Below are 18,352 nucleotides of genomic sequence, written 5' to 3'. Positions count from 1 at the left end.
ATTGACTTCATTAGGCAATGGCCCCGTAATGATGACTTTTACAGGGAATCGAGCCTCTAATTGGATTCAAACACATACCTACACATGACTTTAAACATGTAATAGAACTCCAACCATTGACTTTATTAGGCAACACATAACCACTGACTTATATATATATATTTTTTTTTTACATATTTTGACTTTATATGTTGACTTCATGAAGCAATTAAACTTTAAACAGGCAGATGTTAACAGAAGAACCAATAATTAGCTCCGCCAAGGATGTTTTCGGCTCAGTTTGTCTGTTTGTTTGTTGTCTGTCCGTCAGCAGGATTACATAAAAACTACTAGCCCAATTTCCATCAAACTTGGTGGAAGGGTGTAGCTTGGGCCAAGGAAGAACCCATTCAATTTTGTAGCGGAGCCGAATCCAGGGGCAGACACACAATTTATTTTTCACTTTCATTAACATTGCGAGATAGGGCATTTGTGCTGCATTCATGTGGTGTCGCATTTATCGGGAAAATTAGTTCCCGACTGGGTAAATTCACACTTCAATAACATTGTGAAATAGAGCATGTCTTAGCAGAGGTCTGTGCTCTCCAAGTGCCCTTCTAGTGAACATCTTTAACTGGGAACAGAATCTGTGTTATCGAATTTGTATTAGGCAATGGAACCAATTATCACTGTATTTTACAGGGAAAAGAACCCATTAACATTGAATTTAATTGATCTAAAACTCTTAACAATTGACTTAAACATTGATTTTTAAAAGGCAGTGTATATCCTAACACTACCAGTGTTACTGTCTTACTTAGGTCATCGACCTACAAATCCAGTTGCTCTATCAGTTCAACTTAATGGAAAGTTTGAATGGAGTCTAGTGACTGAATGCCGTGCTCAGGACTTCCTGTTGAGCTGTTTACACACTCAAAAACATCTTAAAGAGACTTGGCAAAAACAATTACTCTAAAGCCAGTGTCGGTGTCTATTAGAGATGGCACAAAATGGCCGCTGTAAATGGCTTCAAATGGGCGTCTTGGACTTCCAGTGAAAGCTAAAGATGGGCGACCTAAGTGCCAGAGTGCGGAGCTGAAATCTATTTGACTCAGCACAAGGGCAATCGACTGCATTTGTAAATTGCCACTCCGAGTGCTCGCAGGAAGAAAGAAAAAAACAAACAAAACAGCCAGAACAGTGCGTTTCTAAATTCAGAACACAAAGAGCAATTTCTCTGTTTTCCTGTTTGTTTTATTCAAAGTGTCACTCCGTCTCTGAGAGCACAGCGCGTTCAGAGCACTTCGTCAGAGATGTAGGTGCAGCAGATTAAATATTTACGGCTATGGCCAAATGGGGTGGGTTTCACGCAAGCTTGGGGTTAGGACTCTTGAAGATCACCCAACAGCCTCTACCAGCAAACTCAAAGCTATTAAAGACCTAACTGATGCACGGTGCTGGGGAAGGACACTGTCAGGTCTCATTTAGAATATCGCCTGCCATGTAGTGGATGCTTTTACTGAAAAAGGCCTTACAGTAGCAGGAGAAGTACACATTTTTATGATGGGTGGGGCATTAATGACTTAGTCTAACTGTTGTTGATGTAGGACAGAGTGTTGGACTTACAAAGAAGACGTCTTTTGTTCGGTTTCCATATGTACAAAATAAAGAACTCACTTAAAGAGAAGGAACATAAGCTAAAGTTGAAAGTCTTGGTTACCTGATTACCCAACCTACTGATAATTTCCTGCAAAAGGCTTAATTGTTTGTTTTAATTCCATGCAGTTTTGCTTTCAAGTAACTTTCACAAACGAATATGCTCTTATTTTGAAAATGTGGTGATTTGTTGGCTGTTGGAACACAACTCGTAGTACAAAATCACTCATCACACATTGAAAGAAACAAACCTTTTGCATATTCCCAATTCACCATGTGTCAGACATACAGTATAGGGACAATACACTCATTTTTTCCCAAATAAGCATAAAGTGCTATGAAAACTATGCCTTTTTAGTTTTTTACTTTTCAAATTCAATATACAGCACTGACCCTAACTATTATTTTAACAGGGAATGACATCTCTAACCATTGAATTAGGCAACACATAACTACTAAATATTATATATATATATATATTATATATATATATATTTATTATATAATATATTTTTACTTTTATTTAATCAGGCATTCTCTTTTCTTTTAACACTAGAGATCTGCATGACCAACATGGCAGTGTGGGGTTGTTAACACATTATTTCAAGCCCAGGGTGCATAGTGCGAAAACATATTTTTGCCAAGTTCAGGGCAGACTTTAGAGACACAAACATAAAAAAATAATGTTTATCTCTGCTCAAATCAACTTTTTTTCTTTTTCCTTAGTTTATCCACACCAAAGTCATTAGGATCCTTCCTCTGTGAAACATTAACGAATCCATTTTGTAGATATTTCACTTGATAATTGGACATTTTCAACCTTGTTGTATTGCTAGAGGAAAAGTCAGAGGAGCAACAAAGTCATTAGGATTTATTTTGTGAGCCCCTTGGATATCTGTACTAAGTTCCAATAGTTGCTGACACTGGAGTCAGAACTACAGTGGTGGGGTGCCCGGATAGCTCAGTTGGTAGAGCGGGCACCCATATATAGAGGTTTACTCCTTGACGCAGCGGGCCCGGGTTCTAAAAATGCCCAAAAAAATAATCTTAAAAAAAAAAAAAAAAAAAAAGAACTACAGTGGTGGACCAACCGACGCTGCCAATTTAGCATGGCTAAAATCAATGCTACGATGATTACAAATACAAAACAGACGACATGTAAAAGCCAAGAATACCAAGTTGCATAGCACAAAAAAATGCATAGATATCAGTAATGCAGTTACAGAAGATGATGTGGACTTTTAGACCCTGTTTACACTTGGTTTTAGAATGCATTTTGGGTGATCGTATCATATGGATCATATGTTGTGTGACTGTCCATGGTTTTGCCCAATGGAAGGAGATGTGTGGGATTCTGCTGACAGCAATATCTCCAGATGTAGGCTACCGACTGCTAACAACTGCTAACGTAGTGGGAGTGTGAAGGGATAAAGGCAGTAACGAAATATCGACACAAGTGGTCAGTCGGAGACGCATCATAGACACAAGCGTGAACAGCAATGTGTCTCTGCTGTTGACTTGTGTTTGGGTCACACAAACACATTTTAAAACCAAGTGTAAACCAAGCCTTACATGAAGGCCAAAGTGATAAAAATGATACATCTTCGTTGCCTTTTTCTTCAGACTTTTAGCCTTTTTAATCAGGCATAGCAAAGTCAACATCGTGTAAGCGCTGGTGGGGAAATTCCTCTCGATTTTTCTGATGAGTTGATTTCAGTTGTCATGTTACGCTGACGATTCACTTTTCTTCTGTCGTAATCCTGTTTGTCCTCACTTCCTTTTTTTCATTTCTTCTTCCTCTCTCTCTTTCTCTCTCTTTCTTTTGTCCTTCGGAAAGCATTAGGATGCACAGAAAGGAAAAAGAGATCGGTAAACAACGTGAGGACAACCCACAGGGGACTACTGAAACACACACACATACTTCTATATGATGTGTGTGCCTTTAAAGCAGTCTGTCAATCAATCACACACTAATTCCCAAGGTTCCGTGGTCGCCATTAGCGACGAGGGTCGATGCTCGGTAACCGTGGACACAGCGGACAGCCATTGATCCGAGAGAGAAAGAGAGTGTGTGTGTGTGTGTGTTTATGTTTGATAGTCATGATGGAGAACAGTATTGTGGCTCTGCCCTCACTATTGATTTTCTGGTTGCATCGAGGCGAAACGGGCATTCGGACTCTGTGTCCGTGTGTGTGTGTGTGTGTGTGCAGCCCTGTTTCCTGTATCTGTATATGCATCTTTGTGAGTGTGTGTCAAGGTGTTCTTCAGTAATCGATGTGTGAATCCAGTCCTGACCCCACAGAGGGACTCCACTTTCCATTTTTAATCCCTCCTCTTCTGTCTCATCTTTTTTTCTGTTACCAACTGTTCATTTTTAAATTTGAACAGCTTGCAGTTTGCAGACATTTCCATTTGAACTTTTACCAGCCTGCATGAAATACTGTTGTTTTGTTGGGCAGGGTGCCAACATCCTCACATAATTTGGTAGCAACATTCATGGTCCTATGAGGATGTATCCTACACATTGGTGATCCCTGGACATTTGATCTAGTGCTACCATGAGTTTCACATTTGTTATTTTTCGGGGAAATTTCTCAACAACTATTGGATGGATTACCATATATTTTGGGTGGACACATTAATGACGACTTTGGTGATCCCTTTACTTTTCCAATACTTTGGTTATGACTAAATTCATGCCTCAGCTGTACTTGTGTTGAGTAGTTAATTTAACATGCTAACATAAGATTTAAGATTCAATAATCTATTGCCATATCAACCGGAATTGATTTGGAATTTGCTTTGGTGCGCTCAACAATACCAAAACATATAATCACATTGTACACTGCCACAATAACAATACAGTAACAATACAATAAATACAACAGTGCAACCATATGGATCTTGCACTTTTAAAAAACATTTTTGCTAAAAGCAGATGTGATATAGTTCAGAAATGGTTGGGAGTACACAGCTAACTATTTTTGAAGCTGTGCGCACAACTCAACAGTTTTTTTCTCTTAGGCTGTAGAATTGCCATACCACACAGTTAATGAAAATGTGAAACTCAGTTTCTATTACCACTCTGTAGAACTGTAACATTGCAAACTTTGACAAACTTCCTAAGCCGTCTTAAAAAAGAATAGCTTTAGCACACTAAACTGAGATGGTGAACATGGTAATGTCACGGAATAACCACAACCCTGGGGAAAACTTGATAATATGGCGCCGTGTCTAGGAAACTTACCGTAACAGGGTTTGGCTTTTATTCGTGCATTGAAAACTGCCGAATCTAACGCTAGTCCGCCAGACTGGAGTTAAGGATTAGAGGCCTACCTTTGTCGCTGACTACGGGTGCGGTTTAACAGCGTCGACACTCAGTTGACTGTTCATTTGTAACATTCAAGACTTGGACATAACATTGACACAACTTGGTGGGGAAACGTCACAACAAATCAGAAATACAATGCTCCTCTGCCGACTCTCTGTCAGTCAGTTCCACAGTGACAATAGAATAGACATGTACAATAGAAACCAGCCGGTGGATTATGACGTGACGGTAAACATATATTTGCTAAACATCAGCAAGTTTTTTTGGTGTTTATTATAATTTAGGCAGACATAGTTCAATGTGTAAAATATTTTCAAAACAAGAAATCTGCCGGCCAAACAGAAGTGCAGCTGTACTCACTTTATGCCTTACTTTTCATTTAACATAACCTTCTCTCCATCTAATCTTGCTTTCCCACTTTCTATATTTTTTCTTATTCCTCCGTCTTCGCCTTGATCCATCCCACTTCTTCACGTCACTCATTCTTCTTTTGGGCTGTCCTTCCATTTCCAGAGCTCCCCTCTTTCTTCCTCTGCTGCCTTTCCATCTTTATATCCTCTTGTCTCCTTTACATTCTTCCTATTTCTTCTTCACACCAATCATACTTTTTTTACTTCCCTTGTTTTCGCCATCATTTTTTCCATTCCTCCTAGGCATCCTTTTGTTTTCTCTTCACCTTTTTAATGCGTTTTTCATGAGCATTTTGCACATCCTGTATTGTAGCGGAAAACAAAATGAATACATTGCATGTATAACTAGTAAAATGTGGCGTTTTTCCAAATAAATCAACCTTTTAATATTATTTGCATCTGATTGATGCATTCATTTTTTATCTCCGTGCTTGTGAGCAGGAGCTCCTTATGGTCCTCTCTATTTTTGGCCTCCTTTCCTCCATCATTTTTCTCCATTTCTTTCCCTGTCCTCTCTCTCAGCAGGACAGCAGACAATACGTCTGGTCACTCCGCCTCAGGCTCTTTGACTGGACCTCTTCCTTTCTCTCCCTTTTCCTTTCTTACTCAGTAGCCTCTCCTCATTACAGACTGTAAATTAGAAAGCACTTACTGGTGGATTCAGGAAGAGTTTGGTTTAGATTAAGATCCATTCTCAGCACTTTTAGTAACGTTGTAGAAAGGAATGAAATAGATTTTTCCACATTGTAAGGTAGCCTACACATACAGTATTTACATAGTAGCCTACATTACATGTATATTTCCATCTGACACAGTATCATATATTTTATTCCTATATGTAGGATTCTAAAACAGGCTGCTCCACTGTAATTGTTGTGCATATGACATATTGAAAGAATCATACTCCTATAGTAACAAAATTGAAAAAAAAAGGCTCTCTCTGACTGGAATAATTTACCTTCTAACATTCAAACTTTTACATCATTTGGTACGTTTTAAAAATGCTTTGATCTCCTGTTTTGAGACTAATTGTACATGTTTTAAGTGACATAATGAACATCTGTGCTCGGATACTTTGTGGCCATTTAACGGTTGTATTTATTTACTACTTTTGTGTAGTCTGTTTTTGTTTTGTCTGTATATTTAACGGTTTAATTGTTGCCACTTTAATGTTCTTGCTTTGATTGTTTGCATTATGTGTAAGACCCCCTTAAAAACAAGATGACCCGTCTCACAGAGCATATCCTAAATAAATACGTTTGCATATTTGCATGTATTTACATCACTTTTTCGTCTGAAAAACAAGAACTTTAAACCTGCAACAATTTATTTTTTGGCAGCTCGGAACGTTGCGAAGACAAAACTGACATCTCACCTTTTAAGTTGATATGTTGAACTTGTCAGCAAACAGCTGCTTATTTCTAACTTAGTTTTTAGCTTTGTTCCTCCGTAGTTAATTAAGGAACTCCAGTTTAGTTTTACCTGCACACAACACTCTCTTTCTCTCTTCCGCACCTCCCCCTCATCCCTCATCCATCCATCCCTTCATCCTGCTTTAAATTAAATTTCAAACCATGCGACAACTCCTCCCTCCTTCCCTCCCTCTATCTTGTTTTTCTCATAGCTTGCAGACAACTGTACTGTGTGTGTAATGGACATTCCTCCAAGGCCGTCAACCGTGACTGGGGCAAAACCAACTGACCTACACACACACACACACACACACACACACACACACACACACACACACACACACACACGAACACAAGTATGCACAGAGAAGCATGCATGCATTCCCTCTCTCTCTCTCACACACACACACACACACACACACACACACACACACACACACACACACACTAATTTTTACATGAAGCAAACTGTACGCACACACTCAGCACGACGCAAAAGCCTCATGCTCACACTTACATACATAATACTACATTTACACAATAAAATATACTTTTACACACACACACATACACACACACACACACACACACACACACACACACACACACAGAGGGTCATCGCTCTCACTCTGCTGGTTGTTGTGTATAGAAGTCAGTTCCAGGTCAGTACACAGGGCCAGGGATCTTAGTCCATACAAAAGAGAGAGTGTGTATGTTGCGATGGGGGCATGCTGTGTGTGTGTGTGTGTGTGTGTGTGTGTGTGTGTGTGTGTGTGTTTTGTTTTTCTGCATGTGTGTATCCGTGAATCCGTATCCGCCCCGAGGCGTCTGAAACAGCACTCACACCCAGAAACACTTCAACAAAACGCTCAAACTGAAAAGAAAATTTTTACAGCGACAGCCGGGCGCGAGCATCGGTATGTGTGTCACGGCTTGCTGCAAAGCATCATGGGTAGAGGAAGGCAGCACCTGTGAGGTCCGACGAGGAGTCAACTTAGTCTGTGATTGGTTGCTTCAGAGATTGATGGATTTATTAGGGCAGCTGATGATGCCTCTTACATCTGTGGGAGTGTTTGCTGCTACATATGTTTGTCATGATGATGATGAGCATGGTGATGGTAACATTTGTGTGTGTGTGTGTGTGTGTGTGTGTGTGAGACAGGCCTGACAGCAGCAGCCATGGCCGAGCTCCAAAAGCTGCAGAAGATGAAGATGATGATGAGTCTCCAAAACGGCAACGAGTCGGACGACGACTTACACTCTAACACAGGTAAAACACACACACACACACACACACACACACACGCACACACACACACACACACACACACACACACACACACACACACACACACACACAATAACCCACTTCTACACAGTGGTGTATTCAAGTCATGTACTTAAAGGGGAAGTTTGGTATTTCTCAACCTGATCAAGCATTGAGCGAGAGCACTGACAGCCGCGAAACAAGCTGAATGTAACCTTATGGAGCAATTATACACCGCAATGTATGTCCACTAAAGTGTTTTTGCCAGATTGTCTGACAACTTTATGGAAAGATGGAGAAGTTGCCGTTATCTGGCCATGCTTTTGAGTTTTACGTTTATGATACCGGGTCAACATAGTAACCTTACCTCCGCTCTGTCCGCTGCTCTCCACTCTTGGAACAGCATTTTTATTTAGGAAAATGTGCTTTGGTATCAGATTTCTTCTCCTCTTTGGCTGGCAGTAGTCATCCACACTAAAAATGGTCACTGCTAATCTGATGGTCTGCAAGGCGCAGTGTATGAAAGTGTAGTGTGTGCAGTGTATGAGTGTTAAGATCTATCTGTAGAACAACTAGTCAACCACAACTTCAGCCTGTCCGTATCCAAAGGTAACATCTATGAAAGCTGCGTGAAGTTTAGTTCGACATTTCGTTGGCACAATTCAGACATGCGCAATTGAAAATCTTTTAAATAAAACTAAGCTACGCTTTCTGTACTCCAACACCACAAACTCCCTGGCTTTCCTCTCTCCAACTCTCACTAATGTTATATCCATCTCTGCTCTCTTCAAAGGCACCAGACTCCTTTGACAAAAACATAATTTTGCGTCATTTTACTTCGCAGAACACGGGGGTTTGCTGGTCTACCGCTGCCTCCATCAGTTAGTTTGTTTGTGGTACTGTGTGACTTTGGTGAATCTTAACTAACCCTTTAAAACACCAAAGTTACCATAGTACCTTATATAACCCCACTTCAACATATGCAAACTATCACTTTAATGTTAACTCAACATGACATTGGGAAATCTGTTCACTACAATCGTCAACATTTTTATATATATATTTTTTTATCTTTTGTGGCATCAAACTCTTTCAGGGTTTCTCTTCTCCAACACCTTCTTCATTCATTTTTTCTCTGTGCGTTCTCACACCTTTACCTGTCTCTTCTTTCGCCCCCTGAGGATCAATCAACTCTATTTAATGTCTTCTTTTCTTTCCTCGCCCCACTTTATATCACAAAACTCTAAAAAACACATGAATGGCTGCAGGCGGGAATTAAGGAGGCACGAATATAAACCAAAGACGGAAGAGAAAGTATTATTTAGTATTGAAACCTGACCCAAGCTCATGTCACAAATCGTCTCTTTGCTGGGATCAGTTTCAATATTTTACACCGACAGCAAATGTATGGACACATGACAGAGACCTCGAGTGTGTGTGTGTGTGTGTGTGTGTGTGTGTGTGTGTGTGTGTGTGTGTGTGTGTGTGTGTGTTTGTTTTACTATATTCGTGGGGTCCAAAACCCGGGGAATACAGTATACTTGTGGGGTCTGCACAGCCTTGTGGGGCCCAAAATGCTGGACCCCACAAGGTTAAAGGGCTGTTTGAGGGTTAAGACTTGGTTTTAAGATTAGGGTTAGAATTAGGTTATGGTTAGGGTGAGGATAAGGGTTAAGGTTAGGCATTTAGTTGTGATGTTTAAGGGGCTAGGAAAGGCATTATGTGGTCCCCACAAAGATAGTGAAACAAACGTGTGTGTGTGTGTGTGTGTGTGTGTGTTATGTAAGTGCTGCCCGGTTGGGTTTCAATACCATTCAGGGTCTTCTTCTCTGTCATTTGTCCCTTTTTTTTTTTTTGCTTCCTCACTTCAGATTTCTCTCTTCAACTCTCATTTCTTGTTAGTTCTTATATGTTTGTATACTGTAACATGTATTTAACAGAAGGCTACATTCATGTTTATACAGTATATGAGCAGGTAAAAGGAAATGCATAATGCCGTAAAACTTGCTCTAACATGGTGTTTTTTTATTTCTGTTTCTATTTCTGTTATTTATTTCTAAAGCGAGAAGTGTTGGTGCTCACATTTACATTTTGTATGGGAATTATTGTAAAGGGCTTAAGATGGGACCAGGGAGGGCTCTAATATTACTTAACATCCCAAAAAATCTTCTGCTGTTACTGAAACACTCTTTGAGCTATTTGATACTTTAAAAAAAAAATTTATCTTAACATTTCAAATTCTTACTTGAACTTATGTTAAAATGGAGAGAACCAAAACACATTACATGAAATAGCTCTTTTAGGCTGTCCTCTAAATACAATATCCCATACAAGTGTGAATGCATTTTAGGGAAACTGCTTGTCAAGATAAGCTTACTTTTAATAGAAGTCCATGGTATAGGTTGGCAGTCTTAAAAAACATCTGAGGCTCTCTGATGGTAAAATATCTGTCATTAATGCATGATAACCAACACGTTTGGACTCAAACGGTCTTCATACTTGTCCAAATGAAGTTTGAACTATTCGGTAAAGCTCTAATAGTGTGTTTATGCTAAATAGTGTGACTCAATGTTTCTTCTTTTTATATTTGATCAAAAAGATAGATAAGATAAAGTGCAAGCTTACAATATTGCTAACTGTTATCTTATGTTATATATGCTATAAACATATTCAATATTTCAGATACTGTACAGTGTTTCTAAAAAGTTAAATGTGTGCAATAATGTCCAACCTATGCGAGAATTACAACTCTTTTTGTAGCTGTATGTGGCAGCAGATTAAAAAAAAACCTGTAATAATAATAGTTAATAATAAAGAGCGAAGAGAACACAAGTGTGGTAATTATCCCTGATGGTAATGGCTGTCTGATTATGATGCTCAGTCCAAACATATTAGTCAGGAAAATGTACTACTCAGTGACATATATAAAAACAAAGACTTAAAACACACACGCAGACATGTACACACGTACACACTCCATCTCTGCTGTGTTTGCCTCTCTGAATTATTAAAAAGACAGAAAACAAAAAGCAAAGAGAAAAGAAAAGAGAGAGAGAGCAATCCTTCCTTCTGTTTCCATCTCCTTTTCTTCAGCTGACCTGGCAAATGGGCTGATAGAGTTACTCTTTTTATTCTCTTTTCTCCCTGTCGTTTTTTATTTATTCCCTCCTGGTCTTCTTTTATTTCATTGAGAGTGTTTTTTTTTGTTTTGTTTTGCGAGTGCGATGGAAAGGCTTCCTTTCATTGTCCGACCTTATTTTCTTTGTAAGAGACACTCACACCGGCCTGGGAAACTCCGGCAGACAATAGAGGAGAGGAACGAGTGTACGAATGAAAAAGAAAACAAAGCGATGGTGGACAGAGGGGGGGAAATAAACTCATAATGAGAGAAAGGGATATTTAGGGCGAGAGGAAATAGGGAAGAAAAAGAAAAGATATGTTGGTGTTTGATGGGTGAAAGTCGATCACTTGCCGTGGCAGTTATAACTGTTTTGTTTCTTTATAGAAATGAGAATGAATGAGAGGAGTGATGAAGAAAGAGAGAGACAGATTTGTGTGTCAATGGAAACCATATCTTTGTTTTTGTCAGCAAGAGAGGAGAAGCAGAAAAAAAATAGTCCAGAGACAAAGACAGAAGGAGAGAAAAAGTGTGAAAAAGAAACCATGGTGGAGGAAGTACCCAGATCCTTTACATAAGTAAAAGTACTAATACCACACTGTATAAAAATACTCAAGTAAAAGTAAAGGTCCTGCAGTGAAAATGTTACAAATAAAATTAGGAGTGTAAGAAAAAATCGATACACTTGAGTATCGCGATATATGTATATTTTTTTTATAGTTTACGTGCAAAAATATTCATGTAAGACAGTGGTTCCCGTTTATGTTGTGTTTAAACACCCTACCGCTAGATGGCTATGCTAAGACACACCACTAGTGTCCTTGCCTAGCAGTGCCTGACTTTTTGCTAGAAGTTAACAATGTAGCTATGGCTGAACTTTGGCCTACTATAGCACATACAAAGTTGCTCACTAAGAACCTGTGCACCACAATCCCAAACTGGCACTTTGATTTTCTGTGTACTGAATTGTTTACCTAAAGTAAACATCTTGGACTTTTATGCATATCATGTTTTTTTTTTTTATATTATTTTTTCTAAAATGATACTAATACTAATCCCAATATATCGCCTTACGCACAGTATCGAAATATATTGCAATATATTGAATTGTGACCCATGTATCGTGGTGCGTATCGTGTCGCCAGATTCTTGCCAATACACAGCCTAAGTAAAAGTCTATAAATTCACATTGGTGAAGCTGGAACCATGAATCATGTCTTTACATAAAAATGACAAAAGATTGTCAAAATAGCTGCCAATCAATTTTCTGTCAATCGACTGATCAGTTCAGCTGTAAAGTAAGCTTATAAAAATGTGTAAAGTAACTAAAGCTGTATAATGAATGTAGTGAAGTAAAAAGTACAATATTTCCCCCAGATGTAGCGAAGTAAAAGGATAAAGTGACAGAAAATGGAATGTACCTCTAAACTGTACTTAAGTACAGTACTTGAGGAATGTACATTGTTACTTTCCACCACTGCCAGTAGTGGACAGAAATGCGCTCTTAATTTTCTGTTGTCGAAGTCATTAAAAGACAAAAGAACGAGGAAGATGAAGAGATGGAAGAAAATCCAAAAGAATCCAAAACAGGTGAAAGAGAGGAAAGAAAGTGATGATTAAGGAGAGAGAATAAAAGAGAGAGGCAGAGGAGGAGAGGACAAGGCCAAGGAAAAAATGAGAGCGAGAGAGAGCGAGAGAGAGAGAGAGAACATCTGCCCATCTGTTTATACTTCTTTTCTTCCCTGGTGTAAATGGCAGAGGGGATGAGGCCCAGCTGTCATCCATGCACACACACACACGCACACACACACACACGCACACACACACACACACACACACACATTGCAGGGAGTTCAGTAGGCAATAATAGAGAGAGACGGTTGCTAATTCAAACTAATGGAGGGAGATGAAGATGGATGAGAGAGGGAATGGAGAGCAAAGAGAGATAGAGATGTGGAGGGCGAGAGAGGCAGCGGTACACAGAGAGAGAGAGACAGAGAAGGAGAGGGAGAGAGTACAGGAATGACTCCTGACAACATTTTCAGATGAGAAACTTTTTTCCTGAAGATAACAAACTGGTTTAATAATGTTCATCATAATGATCATTATCATACTTCATAATAAGGTTGTATTAAATAACAGAATATAATGTATTTATTATTCCTGTAACACATGCTTTCATCATTTCTAAATCATTAACAAATGTTTTTGAAGTACTGTAATTAATCTACTTTTATACTCATTTTTATTACTTTAACGGATACATTATTTTTTTCTTTTAAAAGGAGCAGCTCCGTTACCATTAGCTTCCTGCTGTAAAAAGGCTCTGTGGTTTCAGGGTTGCCTGCTACCAAAGTTATAGTATCATTTTGTTAAAGCAGAATATCAGAGAAATGTATATGACCCATGTTTCTCCTTACCTTGCCATCTACTTGTCGCTCTCTGCCTGTGCCTCTATCTGTGCTGTCTGACTAAGAGGTTGAGGTGCATTACCGCCACCTGATCTGCTCGGTAGCTTTTAAGGAAACCCACTGAGTTCTTGAAGTTCTTAAAAAAACTCATTTCTGACTAGAAAAGTTTAAAAAATAATTGTTGTTGATATTGAATTGCTAAATTAAGCATGCCCTCCTGACATAGAATAGCTGAGCCTTGGACAGCCCCGGACCAATTTAACCCCTGCTTTTTAAGTTCATGATGACCTCGCGTAAATCCCAGCAGTTTTTGTTTGCCTCTGTCTAAAATGATGAGTCACTGTTTTAAAAAGTATAAAGAAGTTTAGAGTGGTGAATCTGCAATCGTAATGATTGTAAATGTGACAGGAGGAGCAACTGTAACTTAGGAAGGTGGGGCTTAATGAACCGTCAAATAGTTTTGAACAGCGGGACACCTTGAAGTATTATCACTTATATATTTTATGTGAACTGTATATTATGACATGGAGAAGTCCCGTTTTTAGTATTGATTGCTTTTTGTTTTTTGAGCATGGATGTCTAAATGTCAATTGTGTGTCTGTCTCTTCCCAGGAGGGAGTGAGTGTTCTTGGGATAAGGAGCGTCTGACCAGCCCCCCTGCTGGAGCCCACAGTGGAGGACCAGGAGGCGGTGGCGGAGGAGGCGGTGGAGGACCAGTAGGAGGAGGAGGTGGTGGAAGGGGGCCGGCCATTGGAGCTGTCAATCAACAACAACTCCAGCAGCAGCAACAGCTACTGGCTAACAGTGAGAACGCACATATATGTCCAAACAGACAACCGCGTGAGACACTGTGTGTGTGTGTGTGTGTGTGTGTGTGTGTGTGTGTGTGTGTGTGTGTGTGTGTTTAAAGGGGTGGCAATATTTGTTAATGTACGCCATTTAATCTGTTCCCATCTCCTGTATTAACACTCCGCCTGGATTAATCAGCACACACTCTACTAAATGACTCAATTCATCAAACGCCACACACACACACACACACACACACACACACACACATGCACACACACACACTTATTGACAGACACGCAAAAACAAACACACTCATGCTCGCTCTGTTTCTTATTGCAGAAGTAATGTGTTTGCACACACACACACACTGGGCAGCGGGAGGCGACAAACACTCACATTGATTATTCTATCACTTCAGTTGTCACAACAACAGCAATCAGTGTTATTGTTTCATTGAAATGAAAGCAGCCGCTGCCACATTTTTTTGCACGTGTTTGTTTTTGACAGCTGAGGCGACTTCTCTCAAAAGTGAGTGTACATCTTGTGGGAGCTTACCTTTGAAAAATGGGGTCTGGGGGAGTGTGTGGGCGGGGCTGAGGTCAGAGGTGGAAGATCAGGGTTATGCTTTTAGGAGGTTCAGGGTTAAAGGACGAATTAAAGTTAATGGAACGTCGTCACAAATGCCGTGTTGCAGGTTCGTATTGCTGTCTGTGTTTGTGGAAAAAGAGAGGAGGAAGGGAGAAAGGAAAGAAAATGAGGTAAACAAATCACAAAAAAAGAAAAGAATCCAAAGTGAGAGATGGATGAAGGAAGAGGTGTGGAAAGGAAAAGATAAAGATTAAACAAAAAGGTGAGCTTTAAAATGGAGAGGTACGGAGATGGAAAGATGGGGAAACAAGTCAAATGAATGAAAGAAAGAGATATAAACTATGAATCTAAAGAGATAAGGGAAGAATGAAAAACAAAGAAGAGAGGAGGGGAAAGGGTACAAGTAAAGCAACAGAAAAAGAGAATAGAAACCGATACAATATATCAAAATAAAAAGACAGGAGTGAAATGAGAGAAAGGAGATGGAAAAAAACAAAGAAAAAATGACCTTTTTTCTCGCCCCTTTGACCTCCATATTTCTCCTCTGCCTTTCTTTCTCTACCTCCTCCTCTGCTTTGTCAACTTTTATTAGCGAGACTTTTGACATTGAGGTGACACCTCTCCCTCTCTCTCTCTCTCCTCAAGGTTAAGTTCAACACAAGTTCAACATCCAGTCTCTCTCTCTCTCTCTCTCTCTCTCACACACACACATACACACACACACACACACACACACACACACACACACACACAAAGACCTCGTTTCACAGTTAATTGAAAAAGGCAAATGTAAAAAGGATTAAACATTAAAAAACACAGAGAGAAAAGATCTGAATTTGATGCTGCCTGCAGTATGGAGCTTGTACAAAGTCAGGGAGGCTGATCTGGAAGCAAGATCAATTGTACTTGTACTTTACCAGAAAAATCCGCTCACTATCAATATTTCTTTCCAGGGAGTCTCGGGTACATGTATAAAACAAAACAACTGAAACCTATTAATTAAATAGCAGTGACAGTCTGCACAGTCTGGCGATCAAGATTATGGATTGTACAAGGACAAAATGTGGCCGTCAGCTTTACAATCTTTAGTAAAAGCAAGCTACATTTAGCAATTTTATCAAGAAAAACTGCAACAAAAAAACAAAACATAATAGCCTTTCTACGGAAGTGTATTACATTCACCATAGAAATTTTTCTTTTAGACACCTTGTCTCGTAATTACGAGATCCTTATCTCGTAATTTTGAGAAAAGATCTCGTAATTACGAGAAAATAACTCATAATTTTGAGATAAGATCTCATAATTACGATTGAGATAATTTTAAACACCTGGAAGGCGGCATATCTAGCTAGTTGTCAGTAGACCATGGCTCAGTGATCAACTGTACCACTGAGAGTTAACATTAAATTCAGCTGGGTTAAGTTGGCATGATACTTCTTATGTAACTTTATAGATAGTATTAGTTAATGGACATATCTGTTCAACAGATCAGAATGGGCTTTCTGCTGGAACAACCGCAAAGTCCTGAGGTGCCTGTCCAAAGTCGACAAACTGATGACAATCCCATCAATAGTACTTAAAGACATTAGCATCTCCCAATGTCTCAAACCCAAACCAAAATAAAAATGGATTAAACTAAACAGATGAGACGTGTGTTGTAATGAATCAACTGTAATACCTAGTGTGACCAGCGGAGGGTGTCTAGTTATATGACCATGGTGTATGTTGGTATTAAGGGAGACGAAGAAGAGTAGCTACAACCTAGGTTTTGGTGATGATGTTGGTTCGTACATTAAAGTTTGAGCACACGCTCATTGTGGATTAAAAACCATGTCTCATCTTTAAGACACAAACAACACATGACGTAGGCCTATTTGCTTCCATGGCATCAGCTAGTCTGAAAGCTTCACACAAGAGAGCTGTTTTCTGTTGTTGTGAAAATACATTCATCTCATTATTACGAGATCTTTTCTCAAAATTGTTATTTTCTCGTAATTACGAAATCTTTTCTCAAAATTACGAGATCAGGATCTCGTAATTACGAGATAAAGTGTAAAAAAAAAAAAATCCATGGTGAATGTAATACGCTTCCGTACCTTTCACATAGTTGGTAATATTATGCTATTTATGCATTGCAGAGATGTCAAATGATCCAGTTAAACAAGTGTTATTGCAGCATAAACAGTAGACCATCTGTTTATTTATGTGATCAATTTAAGTAACTACACATTACATAAACAATCTGAGCAGAACTTCCTTAACATAATATTAGGAGGTGTGTTTTTCATCCACTTGTTGTGGTGTGTAAGTTGGTGTATCGATATAAGCAAAATGCACAGACTTATCAAATTGATTATGACGTACATTAAGCATGTGACTTAAATGTCCAGTGAAGAGATCAAAACATCCGATCTGTGTGGAGCGATGAGGAGACTGCAACCTTCCTCACATTAATAAATTCAACTAATCAAACAAATCACATCATATTTACATCACATTTTCCCATCTTGTTGCGTCTTCATCTGCAACGATTGACATAAGAGTATTTAAAAGCTGAGGTCAACAGTCCAAACCCTTTTCCTTCCCTCTTGATAACTTTCAACAGGAAACAAAAACAATCTATTATTTGTAGTATTTTTTTTATTTCAGCAACACCATGCTCTATCAAATTTCTTGTGGGGAGATACTTCATATTCAGTCATTAATTCATCAATTTTCCATTGCCATAACCTAATTAAGTTTCAATATATTCAGGCAAACACTTTTGCCATTACCCATACGTGTATTACAGAATATCAACTGCAATAGCAAAGAAACCGTAAATTGCAGAATGAAAAGAGAACGTGACCACCTTCTCTCTCATTTCATTTAAATGTATTTCCCCTTAACTGTTGCTCTCCCTCACCCTCTCTCTCCCCTCTCCTCTCTCACTCAGGGTTGGACCTGCCCTTCATGATGATGCCCCACCCTCTGCTGCCTATGGGGCTGCCGCCTGCATCTGTGGCCATGGCGATGTCACAGATGAACCACCTCAACACCATCGCCAACATGGCCGCCGCAGCCCAGCAGATACACACCCACGTACACCGGGCGCCTGTCATCAAGGTGAAACACGCGCACTTTAAAAAAATACTTCGTAAATGACAACCATCGAGGACCCCAGTAGCTTCCCTGAGGAACTCCTCAATAAAGAACTTTTATAATATGTTTAATATATCTGTTTTGAAATGAAAGGAAAGAATATGTGCATTAATCTAACACGTATAGACTGTAAAAACAGTGTACGTAGCATCAGTGACATCACCCATTGGTTTGTGGACTGCTGTTTTGAAGCCTTGAGTTTGCCAATATTTGAAAAAATGATAAGAGATTGTTGAATTCTCTAAAT

The 18,352-nt window shown here is 39.2% G+C and overlaps 1 protein-coding gene across 1 annotated transcript in view; it reads left to right on the top strand.

The window, feature by feature from the left end:
- Positions 1–18,352, top strand: part of dachb (dachshund b) — a 101,815-nt gene that overhangs the window by 58,463 nt on the left and 25,000 nt on the right. Inside the window, exons 3-5 of the mRNA XM_031304037.2 lie at positions 7,951–8,058; positions 14,197–14,388; positions 17,900–18,069. Coding sequence (XP_031159897.1) covers positions 7,951–8,058; positions 14,197–14,388; positions 17,900–18,069 — 470 coding nt within the window. The remainder of the gene's footprint in view (positions 1–7,950; positions 8,059–14,196; positions 14,389–17,899; positions 18,070–18,352) is intronic.

The sequence above is a fragment of the Sander lucioperca genome, chromosome 17 (genome assembly GCF_008315115.2).
Source record: "Sander lucioperca isolate FBNREF2018 chromosome 17, SLUC_FBN_1.2, whole genome shotgun sequence".
NCBI lineage: Eukaryota > Metazoa > Chordata > Actinopteri > Perciformes > Percidae > Sander > Sander lucioperca.
This window is presented reverse-complemented; position numbering and strand designations above follow the sequence as displayed.